Consider the following 16,413-nt stretch of genomic DNA (forward strand, 5'->3'; position numbering starts at 1 on the left):
ACGCATTGAGTCGGAAGGAAAAGTTAACTGTGTTATCAGTACCTGAAGATATATATAAGGAATTTCAGAAAATGGAATTGGAGATTAAAGTTTGCAGGCCTAATGAAGCAAAAGTGTACAGTATGACTTTTCAGCCGGAGTTGCTAGGGAAAATAAATAAGTGTCAGGAAAATGTAATGGATCAAGATATAAATCGTTTGGTAGGTGAGGAATTGTGCACGCAGAAAGATGATCAAGGTATTCTTAGGTTTTTTTCAAGAATTTGGATTCCACCGGTGACGGAGCTGAAGAATGAAATTTTACAGGAAGCACATAATTCAAGATATTTAATCCATCCAGGGAGTACCAAAATGTACAGATATTTAAAGGAAAATTATTGGTGGCCAGATATGAAGAGGGAAATTGCGGAATGGGTTAGCAGATGTTATACATGTCAGAGAGTTAAAGCCGAACATCAAAGACCAAGTGGATTGCTACAGCCATTGGAGATTCCAAAGTGGAAGTGGGAACATATTGCCATGGATTTCATAGTTGGATTACCAAGGACAAGGGCTAATCATGATGCCATTTGGGTTATAGTGGATAGACTTACCAAGTCAGCTCATTTTCTGCCTATAAATAAAAGATTTTCACTCGAAAAGTTGGTCCATATGTACCTGAAGGAAATTGTAGTTCGTCACGGAGTCCCGGTGTCTATCGTATCTGATTGAGATCCAAGATTTAATTCAAGATATTGGAAAAAAATTCAAGAATGTTTGGGAACAAGACTAAATATGAGTATAGCTTACCACCCACAGACGGACGACCAAAGTGAAAGAACGATCCAGACAATCGAGGACATGTTACGTGTTTGTGCTATTGATTTTAAAGGAAGTTGGGACGAACATTTACCTTTGATAGAATTTGCTTATAACAACAGTTATCATGCCAGTATTGGGATGCCACCCTATGAAGCCCTTTATGGACGCAAATGCAGATCCCCAGTGTATTGGGACGAAGTAGGAGAACGCAAAATACTTGGACCTGAACTAGTACAGCGGACAAAAGAAGTGGTGGAAATTATCCAAAAGAGATTGATAGCCGCACAGGACCGTCAAAGGAAATATGCAGACCAGTCAAGGAAAGACATGAAATTCGAAGAAGGAAGCTTGGTATTACTGAAAGCATCACCGTGGAAGGGACTAACGAGGTTTGGAAAGAAAGGAAAGCTGAGCCCAAGATATGTCGGACCTTTTGAGATTCTAAAGCGCGTTGGCAAAGTAGCTTACGAATTGGCGTTACCTCCGCACATGGAGCACATTCACAATGTTTTTCACGTATCGATGCTTAAGAAGTATAATCCAGACTCCAGGCATGTAATAGAATATGAGCCAATAGAGCTTCAGGCAGATTTGTCATATGTAGAGAGTCCGATAGAGATTCTAGAGGAAAGAGAGAAGGTATTAAGAAATAAAGTGGTAAAGCTAGTAAGAGTATTATGGAGAAACCCAAAGGTTGAAGAGTCAACATGGGAGTTAGAAAGTGATATGAGAGAAAAGTACCCTCGTTTGTTCTCTTAGGAGATTCTGAGGACAGAATCCTTTTGAAGGGGGAATGATGTAATATCCGGGATATATCGTGTAATTATTTTTGCTAATAAATAATTATTATATGTGTTAAATATATATTCTGTGAATTACTTGTTAAGTGTAAAATGTGTTTGGATGTTTAAAAATATTATTAATTGAGTATTTTTATTTTATATGTCCAAAATAAAATATAGATAATTGTCATATCTTCCTAATTATTTTTATGTTGATTTATGAATTTATAAGAATCATATGAAATTTATAAAATCTTTTTCCAGATATTTAAAATATATTTTATAAAAACGGGAACCAATCGACGTTATCCGTTGTTACGTTTTTGGAACCCGAAACTCTTCCGAGAACTCCTTCCTAAACTAATTGTAATATTCCGAGCATATTCCATGTTTCGACTTTTTCGATCCGGCGTACGGTTTGTCCTGCGTGGGTCCCTGCGTAACATTTTCGATACAATATTCATTTCGGTAAATCAATAAAACTCGTATTTTCGATAAACTGGAGCTTTTTATTAAACTATCCCAATTATCACCTCGTAGTACGTGTAACCAGGCGCTGAGACCAAGACCACAGTACAAATTGTACTGATTTGGATAATTATCCCGAAAACCGATACCGTTTGGATTAGTTTTTACAAATAAACGTACCGTTTTATATCCGGAATGATCCAACGGGATACTAAATTTCCGTAATTATAAATAGCCTTTTACCGTATTTTATTTCGTATCAAAAGCATTTGCAGTCAGTAATTATATAAATTTCCAGAGAAAATCCTTATATTCATAAACCCTTCTGAAAATCAAACCACAAATTGAAGGTGTTATTGATCTCTGTTTGGAACGCTCGAGTAACCAAAACAGAGGTTTTAAGGTGTTCTTTCAGTTTCTTCAAGTTTCAGAACTGCAGAAATCAAGGTTATTTTTCTATATTTTTATTTAATTTCGAATTATTTTTATTAAAAATATGAATTTTTGTTCGGATGATTTTTTGTGTGATTTGATGATTGCATGTTGTAGAGCTTGTTTTCCTGATGATTTTCATATGTCATACGTCTGATTTGGAGTTCAATAACATGCTCAAAAGTGGGTTTAATTCTCGAATTTTAAAATTAGGGTTTATAACCCGTATAAATGTTTTCAATTGAAATTTGGGGGTTTTTGATTTAGGGGTTATTAGCTGTTGATTTATAGTGGATTATGTTCCTTATGAAATTTGCAATCGATTGGTATATAGCTCGTTAATAGAGGATGCTTGAATCGTAGGGAGTTGTCTTTTTAAGTTTTCGATCTTTCGCCAGAAACCGGCGATGTTCTTGGCCAATTTCCGGCCAAGTCTGGGGTTATTGATATGTTTTGATTGCATGAATCGATTCCTGCTTGTCTGTAGATTTGATCTGGAGCTTGTGGTGGGGTGAGGATGCCGGGAACATGTCTCCGGCCACCCCCGACGTTTTCCCGGCGACCCCTGTCAAAATTGCAGTTTAGTACCTTATCTTTTGAAAACGATGAAGTTCAGTCCCTGAACTTTCCAGAGTTTTCAAAAATAGGTATCCTGTTTTAAAATTATTCAAAAATCATATTTCCTATTTATTTTATTATAAAAATTCGATTTTAATTTCTGAAAATTCCAAAAATTATTATTTTAATTCTAAAAATTATTTTTAATTCAAAAATAAATCTGAATTAATTAGTTAATTAATTTTAGTTAATTTTTAACCGATTAATTGATCAATTAATTCAAAAATTAATTGATTAATTGATTTAATTAATTATTAATTGATTTTAATTAATTATTTAATTAGATTTAATTATTTAAATATGATTTAAAAATTCCGAAAAATAGTTTCGAGCTTTAAAATATTATTCTAAATTATTTTCAAGGCTCAATAATTATTATAAAATTGTTTTGAAGCCAAAATGGGCCAACCGAAACCTGTTTATTACTCCGAAATTGATCAAACGACCCGTTTTAATTCCGAAAACTGTTTTAAAAAATCATTTTAAATATCCGAAAGCCTATTTATGACCCGAGACTTCTTCATAAATGATATACCATTGATTATGTGACGTGTTATGTGTTATATGTGACTTGTTGGTTAGCTGTCGGTCTGTATATTCGATGTTTACTTGTTTATTGCGTAACTTTCAATCCGTTAATCGGATTTGGGTAAAACGAAGGGTAGATAGAAGTATGTGTCAAATAGAATCGTATGAGTTGAATATTGATAGATGCTTATGATATATGAGCAGAAGAGGCAAGGCGTAGGAAAGGGAAACAGGTAGTCAAGGAGTAAGACAGTGGTGATTGAAAGCAAGTGTAGTGTAGTAAGCTAGTACTAGGCAAGTGTTCTGAACTTTCTCGAGATGTTGTATTGATTGATAATCTTATTTTATATTGCAAGTGCTTTGAAGCACTTGACCCAAAACCCTGATTCCAGTTATTGATCTTTAGCCGTAAACCTGATTCTTTCTAGACCATTGATTGTTGTATACCCAAATACGAACCTCAAATATACGATACTACTCCACAAATACATACAAACTAATTATCAAACACTGAACCAGATTGCCTACACACTCAAACCATTGTATCTTATGCTTTGAAAGGCCAAATCCTTGAAACCCTGAAACACTGATTCTTTTGTTATCCAATTCTTTCACTACCTAACAGCCAAGCTTTGGAAATGCCCTATTGATCTTTATGGAGATTGAAACCATTTTTATTATTGAACGTCCAATGTTGTTAATGATCCTGTTTATTGTTTATTACTGCTTATTCTGTTATTATGGTAGAATTGGATTGTTTTTATAAAATTATGGGCCAGATTCGTGGTCAGACCATATAATAGTCAAGTTAGGCCAATGTGTGCCTTGGATCCAGTAGTTAGAGCAGTGCTGTGTGCTTTGCTCGGGGTTAGTACGTGACTGATCAGCAGCCTAACCTTGGTTTTTAAAATGAAAATATAATATCCAATTCTAAATCATAATCCATTGTTCACTTGATATCATAACCATATTCACCTGATGATCATTATTCTCAGTTTTGTCATTGTGACTTGCTGAGCCAGTTAGCTCATTTGTGCGATGTTGTTTATGTTCTTTTGCAATTAAGAAGGAATCGGTTGGTACAGAGGATCCCCAGTCCAGCGCGAGAGCTAGGGGTTCAGGTTGATCGAGTTGAGCTAGTAGGTTTCTTTTGGAATAATTTAAGTTTGTAAAAATTTGTAATAATGTTTAATACTCAGTTCTGAGTTTGGATAGTTGGGATTTGAATGGTTTGTAATATAAGTAAGTGTGTTTGGCTTGTGTGCATACTTTAACCTGTTGCGGTCCGTGGTAGTTGGTAAGTAGGGTCACTGCATATTATTATCTTTATCATTACTATAAGCAGGTTATTAATAAGGTGTGTGTGTGGACCCCCAAACTTCTGACCCGGGTTAGGAAGGCGCCACATAGTTTACGTCCCTCGTCAAGTGAAACTGAATCTTGACAAGGTATCGATGTGTTCCGGAACGTGCGCAAACTAGTTCTATGTATCACACTACACAATGATCGTGTTCAAATTCTTATACATGACTAAGACTGAGAATTTCCGAAAATTCGTTATCTTATTAATCACATATCGATATCACACTTATAATGACTAAACTAATATCAGAGAACATATAATAACACATAATCTAACACGTTACAAGATATATACGAATCAATGAATAGTTACCAACACAATAATTGAGAACTTGTAAAGCAAACAAATGTTACTAATAATACAGAGGAATGGAAAATTACTTACAAAATACTTATGGAGTAACGGAAAGTTGTTTACCTTGGTTACACAAATTTATAATTCACAAAAGAAACATATTCGAACAATAGTAATCCATCAATAATTGCACGTCTGAAATCTCGATCTTCTCCACAATTCCAATTTTGTTTTGATTCACGAAAGTTGTAGAGAACGATAAGACCTTTTTGAAAAATCCATAATCAAAGAATTCTGATTTACGATGAATTTTCTATAAATTTTACAAGATTGCTTATTTATGTGTAATAAAGCCCTACAAATTTTATCAATAAAAACGAGGGAGACAGATATGATATTTTTATAACGATACAAAACCTTACTTCTTAACCTACAAGTTATCCGTATTAAAATATGATCCAAATTTTAGGCTCATTAGTGAAATACATTTTAATTCGTATTTTAATCATTTTTTCAATTATTTTCTTACTAATATATTTTTAAAAATTACAAGATATTACATATTTTATAACATCCAAACCCACAATCGAATACGTACCGGATCCAACAACCCACCACAGGCCAATCCGGAAAAGCTAGCGATTTCGTATACATTAGTTATAAACTTGTATTTTTAAAGGTCTCAAACACTCTTATTATTATCAAAACACTTTTATTTTTATCGATACGAGATGTTATAAACGCCCCCTCTAACAGGATCAACGTCCCGGTTGATCTCACAAACACATATACGGAACCCGTGCAGTGTCTCAGCACTTCCAACTGGGTATATCTCTAATATCATTTATAACATACAAGCCAACAACCGAATATCTATCAGACCCAATAACTATTAACTCATCATAGACTAGTCCAAAAAAATTAGCGATTTGATACACATTATTTATTTAATTAACTCTATAATAAAAATTCTGAACACTCTTATTTTTATAAGAATATGAGATATTACGCCAAAGACCTTTTACCTATGTAAAGTTTTACACAGTTAAATAATGTACTACTACTTCTGCACTTGTTTACAATTTATGTTCCACCAAAATGCTCCTTTTACAAATCGAAAATTATATGTAAACAATTACCTAATCTTACCTTGCGTTTGCTTTCACAAAACAATAGAAATTTCTTAGGCTAATATGACCGCCGTTATGAAATAGGTTACCTTTGTTTAACTTTAAGTATGAGTATAATATTATTAGTACTCCTTGTCAATTCATTCTGAGGAACCTGGATAGTTAGATCATAGATGCCATAATCATATAAATATATGTATATGAGCCACAAGTTGCTTCATAAAGTTTGTATTTAAATATGAAATTAGTCACATGTCTAAAATTTGTCTTCGAGATAAGGGAGAGAAGCTTCAAAGAAACATAGCCCAACCACTAAAATCCAAAAGATTGCTTAAAAATGAATTTTAAATTTATTAAAATAATAATATAACATCCTATTACTCAATCAAGCAATCACATTCATGCACCTCGTTTCTAATTATAACTCCCTATATAAACACAATCCCATATTCTATCTTTTCCATTCATACAATCAACATTCTCAATTTAAATCTCAACTCTAAACACAACAACAGTTCAAGTCTTACTAAAAAAACATGATGAGTTTTCAACACAATTCCAATTCTGAGTTTGATTCTTCAGAATTTGATCTTCTTGAATCAATAAGGCATCATCTTCTTGGCGATTTCGAATCCGAAGAAAACAATTTTGAAAATATCTTTGTATCATCACTTCCCCAAGTAATTGTTGTAAAACCCGAGCCTGAAATTGAAGTACCGGAAATTCAAGAAATTAAAAATATTCCGGTCAAATCAGTGGCGGTGACGGAGAAAAGTAAACATTACAGAGGAGTGAGACAAAGGCCATGGGGAAAATTTGCGGCGGAGATAAGAGACCCAGCGAAAAATGGGGCCCGCGTTTGGCTTGGAACATATGAAACGGCAGAAGATGCTGCGTTAGCTTATGACCAAGCGGCGTATCGCATGCGTGGCTCACGTGCTATGTTGAACTTTCCTCTTAGGGTTAATTCTGGCGAGCCTGAGCCAAAACGTATAATGTCGAAAAGGACGCTAGCTGCGCTCAACTCTTCGTCATCGTCTTCGAGTAATTCGGATTGTTCTTCGTCTGTTTCGATACCGAAGAAGCAGAAGAAGACGGCGGTGGCACCGGCGATGGTGTTGGAGAGAACGGAGAGTGTGGAAGTGGACTCATTTCAGACATGGTTGATGGGAAATGATTTTTTTAATTGTTTGTAAGACCCACTAAATTTGTAATTACTTGGAGGCTGGAGCTTAATGCTAAGCCCAAGTGCATTCTTTCATTTCTTTAACTTTAATATAATGTTTCTGTTGTTTATTCTTAATTTGTTTGTGACATTTCTTTACACTTGCACATAGACAATATATTTATTACTCACCTAGTGAGAGTAGTAATCATTTATTCTAATTATTAATTAATACGTCAAGTAAATTATATAAAGGAGGCCGTATTTTATACTAATTTTTAAAATAGTGGCTAAATTTTCGAATTCTCATTACAATGACCAACTTTTCATGCTGTCTTTCAAAAATGTAGATACTGTCAACTCCCGTTAAACCTGTGCCGTTAACTAACATATTTAAGGTGTAAATTACAGTATGGTATCCGTATTTTACACTTATTTTCAAAATAGTAGTCAAACTTTCATAAATTGCTAATATCTTTTTTCACATTTTAAAAGAATGGTTTCGTCAAGTCCCTGCTCGGTACTCACACCTTTATTTTCCACTAAAAATATATGATATCGCTAAATAAATAGATATACACACAAGTCAAACAAATCATTATTTTTTCACTTTTTCTAATTCAATCAAATATCTAGTTTTCAACTTTTTTGAACTGTCATGCAAGACCACAAATCAAAACTTGAGCAAAAATATAGAGAAATACATCCACCCAATTTAGAAAAACTTATAATCAGCATGATTATTGAGAAATTTGTTAATTGATGCCAAAGTATTAACAATCAATCTAGAAAACTCTCTCCTGACAAAAAAAGCTAGATACTCTCAATGACAATATGTTATTGTCATTATTTGAAAATTCAAAAGTGTATGAACTATTTTGAAAGTAAGTGTAAAGTAAAATCATTTTTATTACATTTATATTTTAAATATATTAGTTAAATATACACACAATTCAAACAAATCATTATTTTTTTTACTTTTTCTAATTCAATTAAATGTCCGTTTTCAACTTTTTTAAGTCATTTCACACAAGACCACAAATCAAAATTTGAGCCAAAATATAAAGAAATGCATCCACCCAATTTATAAAAACTTATAACTAGCGTGATCATCGAGAAAATTTGTTAATTGACGCCCATTATTAGCAATCAACCTATAAAACTCTCTCCTGACAAAAAAAAGCTAGATACTCTATGACAATATGTTATTGTCATTATTTGAAAATTCAAAAGTGTAGCAATTATTTTTAAAATAAGTGTAAAGTACAACCATATTTATTTATTTTATATTTTAAATATATTAGTTAACGGCGGATACTTGACCGTAGTTGACGACGACCATTTTTTGTAAAGCGAAATGAAAAGTTGGTCACTGTTTTGAAAATTTAAAAATTAGGTCACTGTTTTAAAAATCGGTATAAATTAAGGTCACCACTGTGTATTTTATTCTTAATACGTCTACATAAAATAAATCAATTTAAACATATATTCCTTCTTTGATTAATGACTTGATTAATGGCTTGGAACGAGTGTTCTAAAAACCGACCGATTAACCGATTAATCGGCCGACTAATTGGAGTTCGGACGGGTCCCATCTCGATTAATTAAAAATCGGGTCAAAGTGCATTTTTTTTTCTTCTAAAAATCGGTCAAAAAACGGCTGATTCGGTCAAAAATCGGCCAGTTCGGTCAAATGGTGAAAAATAATAATAATAAATTTTTAAAGAAAAATTAAATTTCAAAATAATAATTAATATTTAATAATAAAATATAGACTTATATTGACTATCATATTCCCATAAACCCTAATATTTAATAATTGAACAAATTCTTCAATTAAATTACTATGATTCATCCTTTAGTTGATTTTATATTTAACTATTTTTTCCAGATTACGAAGTTATATCTAATTTATATATAGTAGTTAGCAGGGACGGAGGCAGGGGGTGGCCGGCGGGTGCGGCCGCCACCCCAAACTCCGGTATAACCGTGAAATTAATATTAAAATTTATGAAAAAAAATTACATATTTATATATTTAGTAGTAAAAAAAATTATTTTGAATGCTCGCCCCCTTAAAAATATAGAAATTTTATGAATTTAGTACTAATATTAGTGATATTTACAATAGTTACGAATTTAGATACACGAATTCAGGTATATTTTGTACATTAAATTTTTAAAAATAATATTTATTAATTTATTTAATATTTATTAAATTAAATATATATATTAGTTACTCGGAACAAAATTTCGCCACCCCAAAGTTAGGATTTTGGCTCCGTCCCTGGTAGTTAGTAACTTTCGAACTATTAAATAGTCAGTATTAATTATTATGCATAAATTAACTATAAAAAAATGTATATAACACGTAAATACCAAATATGACTAATGATACGTGATATTATTTTTGTAAAATGTATGAAGATTAATGAAATTTAAATAGAATTATATAACAATTTAATTAATATTATTTTTTTCCAATTAATCGATCCGATTATCCAATTAATTACTAAAAGATACCTCTACTTAATAAAGCCAATTTCCGACTTTTAAAACATTGCATGGAATTAGAACATACAAACATAATTCCCGAATTTTGAACATAAAGTTTTGTTAAATTAAGGTTATCAAATAGTTTTGCAGTGTTCTAGCTGCCAAATAATTATAGAAACACAATATCAAGATAAAATTTGAAAAATTGGTCAATTACATGTATCTTCATTTTATTGCTAATTAATTGACTATTTCACGTATCTTCGCTAGCTTATATTTCTTGAGATTTGACGGTTTGAGGGACGATTACACGTATGGTACACTGATGGGGTGACTTCTATAGTTCTATGTATATTATGATCATTAGAGCAACTCCAACGTTTACTCCCTGTTAGCTAAAACTCTCCAGCTGGCGGTGAACAGTACCAATTATACATATCTTCGCTCAAAAACACTGCTCCAACCGTCTTCGTCTATTAGGCAAATTTTTAGCTATAAGAGTTTGGCACGCTACTTCTACAGATTGCAACACCCTCTTCTATAATCATCCAGCTCATCTCGCGCGTCTTTTTTCTCTCCCGCAACTTCTATTCTTCTCTCCCGCCTATTGCAGAGGTTAGTTTGTATTTACTTTTTTTGATTTTATCTTGAATCAAAATTGCTATGTGTATGTAATTAGGATTTTGTTTTTACAAAGTCTGTGTTATTTTGATAGAACATATATATAATTATGGTTTTGGTTTAGAAATTTGGGGGTTTGCACTTCATTCATTCAATTCTTGTTGTGTTGTAATAGAGATGGAGGTCTCGTTTCTTTCTTTGCTTAATGATGGATCAGTCTCAGAAATTGAAGATTTGATATTTTCTCAACGAACTCAATCTCAATCACAACCCCAAACTCAGCCCCAAACCCAGCCCCAGCCCAAAAAAGAAGCTCCGAAACTGAAGAAAGGCAAAAGGTCAAAGAATTTTTTGATTGAAGAGGATATGCTGCTTATTTCCGCGTGGCTGAATGTTAGTATGGATCCCGTGCAAGGAAATAATCAGACACATACAAACTATTGGGCTAGGATTTGGAAATATTACGAAGAAAATAAAGAAAGGCTAGAGAGTGATCGGAGTGCTAATTCATTGTGTAATCGTTGGTGCACAATCATTGAAAAAGTGGCCAAGTTTATTGGATATTACAATCAGATTTTCGGAAGAAATCAGAGTGGATTGACTGAACAAGATAAGGTACATTGTTATTTACTTGGTATCTAAAAGTGTTTGTTATAGTTGTGTGACCTCCGTTATGCTTTGCTATTAGGTAGTTTCTGAAATGCTTTGATTTTGTATCTTGGAGAGTTCTCTTCTCTCTGATTCTACAACAAGAATTACAGTTTTTCAGGACTCTTACATTCAAAATCACTGCTGCAAAATCACATTTTTATCGGTATAATTTTGGAGGCGTCCTCATATTGTGTCGAGACTCACTTGTATTGATTTGTTTTGGTAAATTATCCTGAATTTTTTCAATGTGATTTCTGCAAAGGTATATGGGTTTCCTTTTGGTTGAAAGATATTTTTCATAGACAAGAAAATAAAAAGCATGGTGCAAATTTGTTATGATTGAGAAATCCTTTCTGGTTGATGGTGATGAGTTTAATGTATTCTTGTGAGTCCATTTTCTAAACATAGTAACATAGTGAAAGATACAGACACTTAACAATGTGTACGGTCACAATTCACAACATATCAAATTGAAATTTGATTAGATTTTTTTCTATTAGTAATCTGGGAATTACAAAAACATAGCTGAATCATCACGACATGTCTGAGCAGTAATAGCTCCTACAGAATTTTCAGAAACCCCCTGATTACATTCAACATAGCCACTCTCAGAATTAGCATTTCTCTTTTTGATTGTAACGGTGTGCCATCAACAAAAATCATGTCAGAGTTATTTTATGTGTGTATATCATTGTGCAGGTTGACCAGACAATAGAGATGTATGAGGGGGTTATGAAAGAGAAGTTCATGTTTATACGTCACTAGAATGCATTGTGATTTTCGCCAAAATATCAAGCTAGTCTAGCAAAAAAGAACAAGCCAACTAAGGACAAAGATGTATCCTCACAATCTGTTGACAGTCAAATTCCTACAAGCCGAGATTCTTATGAAATGATGGAACGTCCAATGGGAAGCAAAGCTGCAAAGAAACTGAAAAGAGCTGCCAATGAAGCAAAAGATGAGGAGGGCTTGGAAATTCTTAAAACAATGCAGAAAGATGCATTGGCCATTGCCTCTTCAAGAATGGAATCAATTCAAATTAGCTTGCAGTTACAGAAGGATACGATGCAGCTACACAAGGAGGAGTTGCAGCTACGCTTAGCTAAGGAGGAGCGGGAGAGGCAAAAAGAGGAGCGAGAGAGGCAAAAAGAGGAGCGGGAGAGGCAAGTTTATGAAGCATCCATCATGGCAATTGACACTAGTAAAATGCTACCGGATCAAGCTAAATATTATGATGCACTCAAAGCTAGGATAATGAGAAATATATCATAATATGTTTTATTTCATAAAAACATTATTTTATAAATCAATGCTTCTTATTGTTACAAAGCAGATTACGTAGAAAATACCATTACAATTATAAAAGTAAATTACATGACATAAATGAAAAAAATTACAACACAATACTAAAGATAAATCAAATAACAAACATTTAATTCATGTCACCGTCGTGAATCTGCCAAAGATGTTCCACAAGATCATTTTGCAACCGAATATGAGCTTGTTTGTCTCGAATCTGCTGGTGCACCTGTATGAATTCCCTAAGGGTATTTGGATGACGTGGTTCTCTTTCAACAGTTGGTTCAACATTTGTATCAAATTGTTCTTCTTCGGTATGCAATTTCCTTTCATCTTCAATGATCATGTTATGTAATATGATGCAGGCTGTCATAATATACTTCATTGTTTCCACATCCCAAAATCGTGAAGGTCCACGAATAATAGCAAACCGAGATTGTAATACTCCAAATGCTCGCTCAACATCTTTTCTAACAGATTCTTGTGCACATGCAAAATATTTTTTTTTGTTACCTTGGGGTTTTGGAATAGTTTTCACAAAAGTTGGCCAGGAAGGATATATACCATCAGCAAGATAATATCCCATATTATATTCATGCCCATTAATGGTATACCTCACTTCAGGTCCACGACCTTCTGCCAATTCTTGAAATAAATGAGATCGATCCAAAACATTAATATCATTTAACGATCCCGGTAATCCAAAGAAAGAATGTCAAATCCACAAGTCCTTTGAAGCTATTGCTTCTAATATAATAGTAGGCTCATGAACATGACCTGTATACATACCTTGCCAGCCAGTAGGACAATTCTTCCACTTCCAGTGCATACAGTCAATACTACCCAACATTCCAGGATAGCCTCGTTGTTCATTTTCTGCTAACAATCTGGTCACATCTTCATCGTTTGGTCGTCTTAAATATTCAGCACCGAAGACTTCAACGATAGCTTTAACAAATTTTCTTAGGCTCTCTATTGCAGTACTTTCACCAATTCGAACATAATCATCAATAGCATCTGCTGCCGTTCCGTATGCAAGCATCCTAAGTGCAGCTGTCACTTTCTGGAGTGATGATAGTCCACGCATTCCTACAGCATCATTTCGTTGAGTGAAATAATTGTCGTGCATTGTAACTGCTTCTTGAATTTTCAAAAATAACGATCTACGCATCCGAAATCTTTGACGAAATTGTGTATCTGTGTATGTAGGTGTATCGACAAAATAATCACGATACAATCTAGCATGGCCTTCTTCTCTATTTCGATCAATTACACGATGATTCATCGTGGAACCACCGTGATGCGATTCAGAATTTGCTCTTTGTCGTCGATGGTGGATGTAAGCAGCACTCATTCTCATTCTTGCTTCATGCTCCTCTTCTTCTGCTTGCATGATATCAAGAATCATTTGTGTGGGGTTTTCCATTACAAATGAGTATATTAGAAGTGTGAATGAATTTGAGTTTGTAGAAAATTTGTGTTTAGTTCAGTTCTGAAACTTGGTATTTATAACCAAAAAATTATGACCGTTGGAATATAGCCGTTGGAATATGACCGTTACAATTTGAAAAAAACCAATAAAAAACTGTTGTTGAAATATAGCTAACCATTATAGCTAACACAATTGGAGTCCAACACCTTACAGATTCAACAAATTTTACATAATCATTACTTTATATTATTTTAGCTAAACAATTTAGCTACTCCCCTTGGAGATGCTCTTAGCAGTGCTTCAATCTGGATGAATTGTTTTCCAAGTACATATAACTCATAACTGGATTAAACCAGGACATGTAACTCATAACTGGATTGAACCATGGCGTAAATGAGCCAAAGATTTTGTCATCTGTTCGACTTTTTAAATATTTAATTTAATTAGGTAATAATCAAGGAGAACTCGAATTTTTCGAATTATTTACCAAGCTGAGTTATAATTTTAAATTACTCAGCTTGTATGGTTCACAAGTCTTATCGAGTCTCTATTATTATTATTTTTTATTATAAATATATTTTAATATTAATAGTTAGTATTTTAATAGTAATTCTTTTATATATAATCAAATCAAACTTGAGCCGAACCTATAATAGTTCGAGTTTTGTTAGTATTTGCTGATTTTTTTCAAGTTTTGAGTTAAATTTGAGCCTTTTAAATTTTTTACGTGTCGAGTTTCGAGTTTAAAATTAAATATTCGATCAAATTTGAGTTCGAGTTCGAGACTAAACTATTTTAATCGAGTTCAAATCGAGTCTGACAGTGTTAGATTGTCCGATTACACCCTACCTAGATTGAACTTTCATTTACATAAATCCATTCCCTTCCCGGGCCGTGTCACATTTTCAGATGAATAATTGAGGTTCCATTCCTAATTCTTTTAATTAATGTTGGTTTGTAAAAAGTAGGTTCCCTAACACGTTCCGTTCGGCATCGAATACAATTGATTTAGGCCTCGTTTCCGAGTTTTTTAAAGAAAAGGAAGTATTTTAAAGAAAAAGAAGTAAGTGGTAAGAAGGTAAAGTATTTTTGTTTCATTTTTAGAGTGAAAGTTTTGGAATGAAAGTTTGTTAAATTTACATTCATTATCACTTGTTTTCGTTCATTTTAAAAATTCGGAAGTACAAATATGAATACAAGTGAAACTAATTTACCCACCCATCACTTACTTTCTTTTCTAATTAAAACTCGGAAGTAATGGCTTAATAACTAGACCTATGAAAATAGGTAAATGAAAAGGTGCATCAAATTAAGTACTGTTCAATATATACTATATGATCTAGGTAAATTTTCCGTCGATCATTTTTAAGTTTTAAGAATTTAATAGATGTAATTATTAAATATTATTCAACATTAAAACACGGATTATGTAGTGGTGTCAGATTGAAGTACTTCCTTAGTCTCTTAGTTGTTAATAATATTAACCTAAAATCCGTGCGATCCGCATTTATTTTAACTCTATTTTATTATATATTTATTAAATTTGTGTCTTATGCCATGCCCACACAAAAAAAATCCACATCCGAAAAAAGTGTGATTTACTTTAAATGGGAGGGTTTGTTTTGATTTGACGAAACTTGCTCTAATATTGGTGACAACTGTTCCTAATATCGGTGACAACTGTGTCTGATTTGAATTGATACGAATGACGTAGATCATGAGTATTGTATATGTGATAGTTACAATTACAAATGGTTTTACTGGGAGAAGGAAAAGGGTGTTCTAATATAGAATATTAAAAAAATAATTTAAATAAAATTAAGTAAGAATAATTAAGTAAATACAGAAGGTACCGGACCGACTACCAACCAAACTTTTAATATTTTGTTTTTAATATAATAGTACAGATTATAATTTGTATGTTTAATATATTTATTACAAATAACTAGTACATTAAACATAGCAAACATTCAACCAAAATCTTGGTATAATATATAAGGATATTTAATAAAATATATGAACTAAACATGTTACATTAAATCATTTTTAGCCTTCTTCGTATGCTTCAATTTGTAGCTTAAATTCAAAAAATAATGTTTGAATTTTTTTTATAAATTTTTGAAGTAAATAGTTTACTCAATTGATCATTATAATTATTTTAATACCCTAATTACGTAATTAGGGAAGTTATATAAAAAAATAGTATGTTTTGATGTTAAAGTTAAAATTTTTAATCAAATCCTATAACTATAAAAATATCTCCATACATCACATAAAAAATTATTTTCTACTCATTGAATTAGATTAGGAGTATTAAGTTCATAAATAGATAAGT

General features: G+C 32.6%; 2 protein-coding genes across 2 annotated transcripts; one reads left to right on the plus strand and one right to left on the minus strand.

The window, feature by feature from the left end:
* The first annotated feature begins 6,871 nt into the window (after window positions 1-6,871).
* On the plus strand, window positions 6,872-7,718 carry LOC141663646 (ethylene-responsive transcription factor 1A-like). Its single transcript, XM_074469439.1, has one exon. It carries the CDS (start codon window positions 6,952-6,954, stop codon window positions 7,609-7,611), a length of 660 nt encoding a protein of 219 aa, XP_074325540.1. The 5' UTR covers window positions 6,872-6,951; the 3' UTR covers window positions 7,612-7,718.
* Window positions 7,719-12,779: 5,061 nt separating this feature from the next.
* Window positions 12,780-14,072, minus strand: LOC141664815 (uncharacterized). Its single transcript, XM_074470769.1, has 2 exons — window positions 13,490-14,072; window positions 12,780-13,291 (listed from the first exon to the last, which is right to left on the minus strand). Exons 1-2 carry the CDS (start codon window positions 14,070-14,072, stop codon window positions 12,780-12,782), a joined length of 1,095 nt encoding a protein of 364 aa, XP_074326870.1.
* Window positions 14,073-16,413: the final 2,341 nt, after the last annotated feature.

Source organism: Apium graveolens, chromosome 6 (genome assembly GCF_009905375.1).
Source record: "Apium graveolens cultivar Ventura chromosome 6, ASM990537v1, whole genome shotgun sequence".
NCBI lineage: Eukaryota > Viridiplantae > Streptophyta > Magnoliopsida > Apiales > Apiaceae > Apium > Apium graveolens.

What these genes read in the sequence shown, in the direction of transcription:
- LOC141664815 (XM_074470769.1), bottom strand. Translation starts at nt 14,072, where the DNA reads ATGGAAAACCCCACACAAATGATTCTTGATATCATGCAAGCAGAAGAA. An exon ending in AGGCTATCCTGGAATGTTGG is followed by an intron (nt 13,292 to 13,489) that starts GTAGTATTGACT and finishes ATTTATTTCAAG; the next exon opens with AATTGGCAGAAGGTCGTGGA.
- LOC141663646 (XM_074469439.1), top strand. Translation starts at nt 6,952, where the DNA reads ATGATGAGTTTTCAACACAATTCCAATTCTGAGTTTGATTCTTCAGAA.